The 10,231-nt window shown below is 41.1% G+C and overlaps 2 protein-coding genes and 1 long non-coding RNA gene across 5 annotated transcripts; 2 read left to right on the forward strand and 1 right to left on the reverse strand.

The window, feature by feature from the left end:
* Window positions 1-281: 281 nt before the first annotated feature.
* LOC124013101 (progranulin-like) lies at window positions 282-2,753 on the forward strand. Of its 2 annotated transcripts, none has more exons than XM_046327263.1 (4): window positions 282-791; window positions 1,169-1,309; window positions 1,835-1,978; window positions 2,226-2,753. In XM_046327263.1, the coding sequence occupies exons 2-4, from the start codon at window positions 1,169-1,171 to the stop codon at window positions 2,352-2,354; spliced, it is 414 nt and encodes a 137-aa protein (XP_046183219.1). In that variant the 5' UTR covers window positions 282-791; the 3' UTR covers window positions 2,355-2,753. The 2 variants fall into 2 exon arrangements, with proteins under 2 accessions (XP_046183219.1, XP_046183218.1); XM_046327262.1 differs by having other exon boundaries at window positions 294-791; window positions 1,832-1,978.
* A 40-nt stretch (window positions 2,754-2,793) lies between these two features.
* On the forward strand, window positions 2,794-4,861 carry efcab1 (EF-hand calcium binding domain 1). The gene is made up of 6 exons (XM_046327261.1): window positions 2,794-3,027; window positions 3,623-3,778; window positions 3,911-4,015; window positions 4,129-4,280; window positions 4,480-4,584; window positions 4,691-4,861. The coding sequence occupies exons 1-6, from the start codon at window positions 2,952-2,954 to the stop codon at window positions 4,739-4,741; spliced, it is 645 nt and encodes a 214-aa protein (XP_046183217.1). The 5' UTR covers window positions 2,794-2,951; the 3' UTR covers window positions 4,742-4,861.
* Window positions 4,738-7,614, reverse strand: LOC124013102. 2 transcript variants are annotated; one of them, XR_006834816.1, is made up of 5 exons: window positions 6,892-7,614; window positions 6,687-6,756; window positions 6,355-6,489; window positions 6,111-6,185; window positions 4,738-5,053 (listed from the first exon to the last, which is right to left on the reverse strand). It is a non-coding gene; the product is annotated as an uncharacterized LOC124013102 (long non-coding RNA). The 2 variants fall into 2 exon arrangements; XR_006834815.1 differs by having other exon boundaries at window positions 4,738-6,185.
* Between the last annotated feature and the right edge of the window lie 2,617 nt (window positions 7,615-10,231).

Raw genomic sequence — 10,231 nt, forward strand, 5'->3', positions numbered from 1 at the left:
TCATTCTCTCTACTATTATTCTGACATTTCACATTCTTAAAATAAAGTGGTGATCCCAATTGACCTAAGACAGGGAATTTTTACTCTGATTAAATGTCAGGAATTGTGAAATGTATTTGGCTAAGGTGTATGTAAACTGGGTTTCCCTTTGTAGTACTTAATATTTTTCAAACCCTGCCACATCCGACGAGCGTCAGAGCCGGTGCAGTAGGATTCAATTTTAGTCCTGTATTGACACTTTGCCTGTTTGATGGTTCATCTGATGGCATAGCGGGATATCTTATAAGCATCCGGATTAGTGTCCCGGTCCTTGAAAGCGGCAGCTCTAGCCTTTGGCTTGGTGCAGATGTTGCCTGTAATCCATGGCTTCTGGTTGGGAAATGTACGTACGATCACTGTGGGGAGGGGTCAGTGAGGAGTGAAGAGTGTGTCATGGGAAAGATTGGTATCAAAGACTAAAGGGGAAGGAATATTTAAGTCCTTTATGAAGTTTGAGCTGTAAGGCACTGTGATCATTGCATTGATGTACATGCAGACTCACATAAGACTCACATAAGGATTAACAAAGGGTCTATAAAGCCAGCTGGTGCTATTGGCAAACTACTTCTGGATTCGTCATTGACATAAGTTTCTGTTCATAAGGAAAGTTACTTCCTCATTATAAGAAGTGGGAGTATCAAACCTAATGTGTACAGAGCAGCATTTCTGTTAAGGAGTCTGTCACCCCATTGTGCTGTGTGAAACCCCATGACAGGAAGTGTTTAAATCCCTGAGCTGAGACTAACGACAGGGTAAGTGAGATTTTAAAAAGGAGAAATAATTTAATATTAAACAATGAAATTAGAAATCACTCCGTCACAAACTAAGGAGAATTAGTAAACAACAAATTCATTACATTTTTGAAATTTTAGTCAAAGTTGAAATCTTCTGAATTTAGATGCATGTGAAACTGAAAGTGAACTAAGACACTCATATTAGTGATGTGACTGTGTCTCAGTGTCCTTTCAATCATATACGGTAAGATATATTGTTGGAAATTCCCCTAGCTTGTGATGATCAAGTAAACATCTTAGATTATGTACTATTAAAAAAATCTTCATAAAATACATTTAGAACTCAATCTACTCCAAAAAGCCTCTAAAGTATTTGTTTATTCTCAATCCTTTAGATGTGGAACATAGCTGCATTGGTGTTAGTGGTGGCAGGGACTGCCTTTTGCTACATCACCTGCCCTGATGGGAAGGTCTGCTCTGATCAATCAACTTGCTGTTTGACTAAAGAAGGATACGCCTGCTGTCCAGTTACCCATGTGAGTAACCAGGGTTCACACGAGGGCAATTTGTAGCCTGGTCCCAGATCTGTTTGTCATGCCAACAACCGTAGCAGTTGAAACCAGGCAATTTGACATCCCTAGTAAATGGGATTCTCAGCAGCACACAGTTGTAGAGACAGGAAAAAGAAACCAGCATAATAGTCCTGTTGTTTCCTTCACCGTTGGATGACACAACCAATGTTTCAGTTAAAAGACCTTGTGTTTAGAGAGCTGCGTGCGAGCAAAGATCACACAACAGGTATTTGGCGCATATGAGGTTACCACAATATGCATCAAAGGGCACACACATTCGTTGCCTGTGATGCATATTTTGGTACCTGATCGTGGACCTTGTTTTCCAGTTTGGAGACCTTTCTGTAAAAGTCAAAGGCCTTCTTGATGCCCACCTTATGGCCATAAAAAAAATAATGAATAGAGAAATATTTCCTGAACACTGGTACGCTATTATATTTTAACCTAAGAGTATGACATTGATGGTGTGGTTTTCTGTTATTTTAGCAGGTTCCGTCGACAGCACTTGTTCAGGCCTCAGACAGCACCCCACAGGCTGGAGTCATTCGCTGTGACACAAAATTCTACTGCCCTTCTGGAACCAGCTGCTGCAAGGGACTGACTGGCAAATGGGACTGCTGCCCATTCCCACTGGTAAATATACTGAAACTGATGGAGACAGGGTTTAGATGGGATTTGATAAAACTGCTCTTAAATACCACTGAGCTATCATTTGATAAAGTAGTAGTATCAACGTTGCATGTTTATTAACCTAATGAAAATATAATCTGTAATGCATATACAGAGCAGTGTGACATGTTTTAATGACATTAAGATCATGTGCAATATAATGCAGATTGTATGTTACTATCATGTACTGGGGCCTATTTCTTTTTTTTAGGGCATGTGCTGTGTGGATGGCCAGCATTGCTGTGAATATGGATACACCTGTGACCCAACCTCATTCAAGTGCAGGAAAGGTTACTCTCAGATTCCTTCAGGTCTGAGGAATGATGCTCAGCAGGACTAACCAGATGTCTTTTTAATTATAATGTTGTCACTGTACTGGTATTGGATTGAACAAACAGATTTGCTAGTTTAGCTAACACAAACCATCAGTCCTAGCTTGCTATTATGAAAATCGAATTCAACAATGTTTTCAATTCGAATTTTGCTTTCAAAAGCAACTCAAACATAAAACATGTAAAAATGAACTATAGCCATTGAATTCTACCCTGCAGACATACCATGCTTTATAGGGAAATAATGCACGCTCTAGAATACCCTTCAAGACCATCAGAAACGAGTGTTCAACAATGTCATGGTATAACATTACATGTTGAAAGAATGTTGAATCATGCCACCCACTCATTCATTGCATTAAAGACAGATCAATACACTTCCAAATAAATGACATTCTAAGAAAAAACGGGGTTTCTTTGTTCAGTAATCTATGTATCATTCATTGTATCAATCTCTACCCGCTATATATTGTATCATTACTGTTCCTCACTATCTGAGCACGTGGAATGGAGTTACTATGGTAACAGGGTGTCAACATCAAGTAGTTGTGTTTTCATGTGGCCACTGCTAGCTAACCCGTCAGCAATCCTGCATCCTATCAACAATGGCTGAAATGTCTGCTATGAATAGAAAATTGATTCAGAATCTCGCGGAAACTCTTTCTAAACAAGTCAAACACTGTAAGTGTCTGTTTGGATAGTTGTGGCAGAAAGAGTCAAAGTTTATGTCCTGACTAGTTAGCTAGCTAACGTTAGCATGGCTAGCTAACGTTAGCTGAACTTCTAACAATACATGCTTATTAACTAACTAGTTCCTAACTCTGCAGTTATCTAGATACAGTAGCCAACGTTAGCGATTAACAAAGCTTGAAAACTAAAACAAGTTATAGCTCCTCCAACCAAAACTGTGCTGCCCCATACATTTAACGTGGCAACACTGCTTTTTTAAATGGAGAATGGGAGGTGCTATAACCTTGTCTTGTTGGGATCATTTTTATTTTATTTATATAACCTTTATTTAATAAGGCAAGTCAGTTAAGAACACATTCTTATTTACAATGACGGTCTAGGAACAGTGGGTTAACTGCTTTGTTCAGGGGCAGAACAACAGATTTTTACCTTGTCAGCTGGGGTTTCCTTTCCGGTTACTGGCCAGTTTGTTCTGTGTTCTATTCTTTGCTGTGTGTTTAGCAAGTTAATCAAATCCTACACCAGTCTATCTATGCAAATGGAATTGTGCATATGGAAGGAGTACAAACACTATTTTTGTCTGCAGTTAACAAAACAGAAGCAGAGTGTCTGATCCGACTGTTCAATGGTCTCCTGGGGGATCAGAGTGACAGGAGGGTAGGGAATGGCCTGGACAGAGGAAAATTCAGGAATATTCTACACAACACCTTTGGAATGACTGATGATATGATTATGGATAGAGGTAGGCTTGTCTCTTTTGTTACATTTCTGCATGTCACATGAAAACGGAATAAACCAAAAAGATGATACTGATGACATACTGTGGTGGGGTATAGCTAAGAATCTCAACTCTTGTGTTGCATTTATATTTTAGTATTTCGTGCGTTCGACAAAGACAACGACAGCTACGTCAGTGTGAAAGAGTGGATCGAGGGACTATCAATCTTTCTCCGTGGAACATTGGATGAAAAAATTAAGTGTAAGAAAGATTTAAATTGTATTATTAAGGCTTACACCCCATGTAGGCTATTTGACCATTATCTACTTTATTAACTATCCATACTAACACAGTCCCACTTTTGACCCTTTCAGACTGCTTCGATGTGTATGACTTGAATGGAGATGGGTACATTTCCCGGGAAGAGATGTTCCACATGCTGAAGAACAGCCTGATCAGACAGCCCACAGAGGAGGACCCAGACGAGGGCATCAAAGATCTGGTGGAAATCACACTCAAGAAGATGGTAATTACAAAAATGTTATCTTCATTGTAGCTGGTTAAACCAGACTGAATGATGCACTACCCATGGTTTGATTTTTCAGACTATCTTCATAGTACCCTGTGTTAACAATACCTGTTTAACTCAGTCACAATTGACTAATTCATGCATCAGATTAAATATAGTGTATGAACATAAAAGACCAATGAGTTGTTTCCATCAGGACCATGACCACGACAGCAGACTGTCCTATGCAGACTTTGAAAAGGCAGTGAGAGATGAGAATCTATTGCTTGAAGCTTTTGGAACCTGCCTTCCCGATGCCAAGGTGACCATTGAAGTTAAGATTGTAAAAACAGTGTAATGACTTGTCTGTCTTGATTGGACAATATTTACCCTTTGTCTGACATGTTTTTTTAAATGTTGTGTTACAGAGCATATTGGCATTTGAGCAGCATGCATTCCAGGATACACTTGAGCATTAAGGACAACACTACTTTATTCATTTTCATGAAACTGCAAATATATATAAACAAATAAAAATATATATAAAAACACTTCTTATACTCTGATGGGAAATATACAAATAAAACATGTTGAGAAAAGATGAAGTACTGTCTAATTGGTGTAAAGTCTAGGAACTTGTATGCAAATGTATGCATTATCTTCTGTGTGATGCTGTCCGTTTCGGAACATGGAGTCTGTTCTGTCGTTCTGCCTCTGAGCAAGGCAGTTAACCCATTGTTCCCCAGGCGGCGAAGATGTGGATGTCGATTAAGGCAGCCCTCCACACCTCTCTGATTCAGAGGGGTTGGGTTAAATGAGGAAGACACATTTCAGTTGAATACATTCAGTTCACATTCACTAGGTATCCCCCTTTCCTTTTCCCTGTTAGATTATCATCTGAAGCTTTCCTGGCTTTGTCTTCTTCTCAGGAACTGATGCTACCTGAACTGATAGTAATAATAGTTAGTTACTATAAACTGATGCTACCTGAAAACAAGGAAAGAAATTAATTTACTGCACTATCACTCACACTTGAATTGTAATACTGTATGAAGTTGTGACTGTGAGTGACCAATTTTGGGAAGCAAATGACCACAAATATATCTTTTTCAATGTATTTCATACCAGGTTGGCTGTTGTGTTCAATGACTCATCCACCATATCCATCTTAGACTACTCTGGTAGTTTGGTCCAATGAGGGTTTCATTTTTGTCCACAATGACAAAAAGTCTTTAATCATTTCTACCATTTTCTGTTCTCCAAATGTGTGGTCCTTGGTATGAATCTGGAGGGTTATGCAGGGGGAGGATTCTTACTCAGTCTTTTCACCATCCCTCTGTTTCCCCCAGAAGAGGAGGGAGTGCCACTTATATTGGGTGCCTGCTGCAGTTTATTATGAAATTATGCAATGACCCCATTTTGTTCTCTGTTGGAATAGTCCTGCATTGGTTTGCCTGATAACTATAAGACCGATCATAAAATGGGGCACATCTGAAGCTAAGCAGGGTTGGTCCTAGTGACCAGACGCTGCTGGAAGTGGTGTTGGAGGGCTAGTAGGAGGCACCTTTTCCGATTGTCTAAAAAAATATCCTAATGCCCCAGGGCAATGATTGGGGACATTGCTCTGTGTAGGGGGATGTTGAAGGGGTGTCCTGACTCTCTGTGGTCACCAAAAAAAGATCCCATGGCACTTATCATAAGAGTAGGGGTGTTAACCCCGGTGTCCTGGCTAAATTCCCAATCTGGCTCTTGTACAACCATGGTCACCTAATCATCCCTTGCTTACAATTGGCTCAAGGGTCAAAGTCTCTTCCTGATTGCCGGTATCACTGGATCTCTGATAATCACCTTAAGAAGTCCTGGCTGTGGTAGCAAATGTATCTGAAGAAATGGTCTTTTTCTCTTCATCCCCCTGGTCCTGTTCTTTTGTTCCACAACCAAACAAGACAAATTGAGAATCATACAGTATGTGTCAACTAACTGCATCATAATAGTATGCTTAATAGTATGCTTAATGCTTATGTTGAATGACAGATATAGTTACAGATGTGAATGACAGATATAGTTCTGATAATAGTACTAACATCTGTACCTTTATTTTGAGCCGTCCTATTCACATATCTCCCGTCTTTAATCTGGTGTTCTCCACTGTCTCATACTCTGGGGCATAACACATGTAGTAAACCTCCAAAGAAACTCTTCTCATCCAATGTGCCTTTTGGCTGCCCTGAAACAGAATGACATCAAAGTATAACTGGTATAACTCAAGACACTGTTTGCAGATTTGACAGTACTGTATAACTAATAGAGCCTAGTAATACCAAGGGCCTAATAGTTAGTTACTATAAACTAGGGCCTAGAGGTTTTTTTCCTGGTCAGTGTTACAAATGCACATTCTTAAAGCAACAGCATTCAATACTCAACTGAGCTAGAATCCCACGTTACTGAACACAACATTCAGGTTACATGGTCACTCCAAGTTGATGGTGTACACCTGCAGATGCAATATAGCATGAGGGTAAGATAAAGAAATACAAAACAAGAAATTGCACAGTGGCGACCGAGCTAACTTGCTAGCCAAGTATTGAGCATGGATACAGAATTTCGCTGAAGGAAACGATATTCTTACCTTAACTTCTTTAGGTCTCCTTCATTTTCTATAATTTGTTCGCGAGGGGCACATATTGTGTTGCTCATGGTGTTTATAAACCCCTGGAGTGCTCCAACTTCAGCTGTTGATGGGCGCCGCCATGTTTGCTAATGACAACAAAACCCAAACCTGAAGTAGTTTCCCAGACAAAAATAATCGGATCTGAGGTAATTGATGTGAGCGTCTCTTTGAAAAAAAAAATCGGATCAGCTACTTTTGCCTGCACAGAATAGAATGCATAACCGAATGCGACCCGTAAAATCACGTACAAGTAATCTAGCTAATTACCTAGCTACTTCATTTGCGTTTAGATCATATTGCCAACATATTTAGTTATGTTGGGGAATAATGGCATCTAATCTGTCACGTTGGTTTTTAACAACACGAAAAGCTGCTTTCTTCAACCGCTTTCTTGGTAACACAGCTCTCGCTTCACCAGGTAAGCTACAAGCTGGCTACTGTATGTAGCTTGCTAGTGTTGTTTTCTTTTTGTTTGTTTCAAGTTATAATTAAGGTGAAATCTGTCTTTCTGCCCCTGAACGAGGCAGTTAACCTACCGTTCCTAGGCGGTCATTGAAAATAAGTATGTGTTCTTAACTGACTTGCCTAGTTAAATAAAGGTGTAAAAAAATCTTGAAATCGTCCCTAATTAATCGGCCATTACGATTAATCGGTCGACCTCTAGTTCACAGAGCTGCATGTCTCTCCTAAAATCCGTGCTGGAACTGTGGACCGCTTTGGCGCTCCTTTTAAAACATCCTTACTCAATCAGAGCCAGCCAATCCACAGGCAGCTGAACTTTGACCTCTCACCCTCCTCCAGGTCCTCTCTGGAGAACATTCAGAAGACTGGACTTCCTGTACAACAATGTCCCAATGCTGCTGGCCTCCAGTGCCCCCAGCAGTGGGGCAGGATAGCAATCCTAAAGAACATGGTCAGGTACATGCTAACATGGAACTATGACCCAGTGAGAGAGTCTCCCCCATCTCCAACATCTCTTCCCTCCTCAGTGACTCATTCTTCAGAGTATGCCGAGCATCGCCCGTGTCTTCTGGCCCTCTGAGTGTCAGTCTTGGGGTTGACCTCATTCTGACCTGCAGATGGGAGTGTAATATCAATGATGGCCAGCCAGCTGTGACGTATGGCCTACTGTCCAAGGTGCTCTCTCCCACGAAGGTGAGAGAGAGGGCCAAGCTGGCCATGGAGAAGAATAAGAGTGGAGGTGCTGGTGGTGCTCCCCAGCCTGGTGATGATGCAGGGGACAGGGAAGAGGAAGCCGCTGTACAGTCGTGGCTAAAAGTTTTGAGAATGATACATTCATTTTCAAAGTTTGCAGCCTCAGTTTGTATGATGGCAATTGGCATATACTCCAGAATGTTATGAAGAGTGATCAGATGAATTGCAATTAATTACAAAGTCCCTCTTTGCCACGCAAATGAACTGAGTCCCCCAAAAACATTTCCACTGCATTTCAGCCCTGCCACAAAAGGACCAGCTAACATCATGTCAGTGATTCTGGAGATCACTGTCATGCTGATTGAGTTTGAATAACAGACTGGAAGCTTCAAAAGGAGGGTGGTGCTTGGAATCATTGTTCTGCCTCTGTAACCCATGGTTACCTGCAAGGAAACATGTGCTGTCATCATTGCTTTGCGCAAAAAGGGCTTCACAAGCAAGGATATTGCTGCCAGTAAGATTGCACCTAAATGAACCATTCATCAGATAATCAAAAACTTCAAGGAGAGCGGTTCAATTGTTGTGAAGAAGGCTTCAGGGCTCCAAGAAAGTCCAGCCAGCGCCAGGACTGTCTCCTAAAGTTGATTCAGCTGCAGGATCGGGGCACCACCAGTACAGAGCTTGCTCAGGAATGGCAGCAGGCAGGTGTGAGTGCATCTGCACGCACAGTGAGGCGAAGAATTTTGGAGGATGGCCTGGTGTCAAGAAGGGCAGCAAAGAAGCCACTTCTCTCCAGGAAAAACATCAGGGACAGACTGATATTCTGCAAAAGGTACAAAAGGATTGGACTGCTGAGGACTGGGGTAAAGTTGTTTTCTCTGATGAATCCCCTTTCCGATTGTTTGGGGCATCCGGAAAAAAGCTTGTTCGGAGAAGACAAGGTGAGCGCTACCATCAGTCCTGTGTCATGCCAACAGTAAAGCATCCTGAGACCATTCATGTGTGGGGTTGCTTCCCAGCTAAGGGAGTGGGTTCAATCACAATTTTGCCTAAGAACACAGCCATGAATAAAGAATGGTACCAACACATCCTCCGAGAGCAACTTCTCCCAACCATCCAGGAACAGTTTGGTGATGAACAATGCCTTTTCCAGCATGATGGAGCACCTTGCCATAAGGCAAAAGCGCTCGATGAACAAAACATCAATATTTTGGGTCCATGGCCAGGAAACTCCCCAGACCTTAATCCCATTGAGAACTTGTGGTCAATCCTCAATAGGCGGGTGGACAAACAACAACCCACAAATTCTGACAAACTCCAAGCATTGATTATGCAAGAATGGGCTGCCATCAGTCAGGATGTGGCCCAGAAGTTAATTGAAAGCATGACAGGGCGGATTGCAGAGGTCTTGAAAAAGAAGGGCCAACACTGCAAATATTGACTATTTGCATCAACTTCATCTAATTGTCAATAAAAGCCTTTGCCACTTGTAATTATACTTCATTATTCAATAGTAACATCTGGCAAAAATATCTAAAGACACTGAGGCAGCAGACTATGTGAAAATTCATATTTGTGTCATTCTCAAAACTTTTGTCCACGACTGTAGTCAAGGTGGTGTGTCACCATACAGAGGAACTGAAAGGATCTTCTAGAGAGGAAGAGCTCCACAGTGGAAGGGTCTGGGTGATTATATGTACATTAGCCATGGTCTTAAAGTTGGGCACAATGTAGGTCTAATCAAATAAACTATTCTCAATGTTGTAATTTTTTAAAATGTTAACCTTTATTTAACTAGACAAGTCAGTTAAGAACAAATTCTTATTTACAATGAAGGGCCTAGCAGAAGGCAGAAGGCCTCCAGCGGGGCTGGGGGCTGGGAATTTAAAAAATATAATATAGGACAAAACACACATCACAAAAAAGAGACAACACTACATAAATAGTGACCTAAGATAACAGCATGGCAGCAACACATGACAACATAGCATGGTAGCAATGCATAACAACGCATGGCAGTAGCACAACATGGTAGCAGCACAGAACATTATTGAGCAAAATCATACTACCCAATCATAGTTTCTATTAGCTCTTAGGACATAGTTTACAGGTTTGTGTAAATTGATTCATATTGTAAACTGAT

This window comes from Oncorhynchus gorbuscha, linkage group LG24 (genome assembly GCF_021184085.1).
Source record: "Oncorhynchus gorbuscha isolate QuinsamMale2020 ecotype Even-year linkage group LG24, OgorEven_v1.0, whole genome shotgun sequence".
In the NCBI taxonomy this organism is placed as follows: Eukaryota; Metazoa; Chordata; class Actinopteri; order Salmoniformes; family Salmonidae; genus Oncorhynchus; species Oncorhynchus gorbuscha.

Bases quoted from the DNA above. Each gene is read 5' to 3' on its own strand.
- LOC124013101 (XM_046327262.1), top strand. From the start codon at position 1,169: ATGTGGAACATAGCTGCATTGGTGTTAGTGGTGGCAGGGACTGCCTTT. The intron at 1,310-1,831 runs GTGAGTAACCAG...CTGTTATTTTAG, and splicing joins CCTGCTGTCCAGTTACCCAT to CAGGTTCCGTCGACAGCACT. The intron at 1,979-2,225 runs GTAAATATACTG...TCTTTTTTTTAG, and splicing joins ACTGCTGCCCATTCCCACTG to GGCATGTGCTGTGTGGATGG.
- efcab1 (XM_046327261.1), top strand. From the start codon at position 2,952: ATGGCTGAAATGTCTGCTATGAATAGAAAATTGATTCAGAATCTCGCG. The intron at 4,016-4,128 runs GTAAGAAAGATT...TGACCCTTTCAG, and splicing joins ATTGGATGAAAAAATTAAGT to ACTGCTTCGATGTGTATGAC. The intron at 4,585-4,690 runs GTGACCATTGAA...GTTGTGTTACAG, and splicing joins CCTGCCTTCCCGATGCCAAG to AGCATATTGGCATTTGAGCA.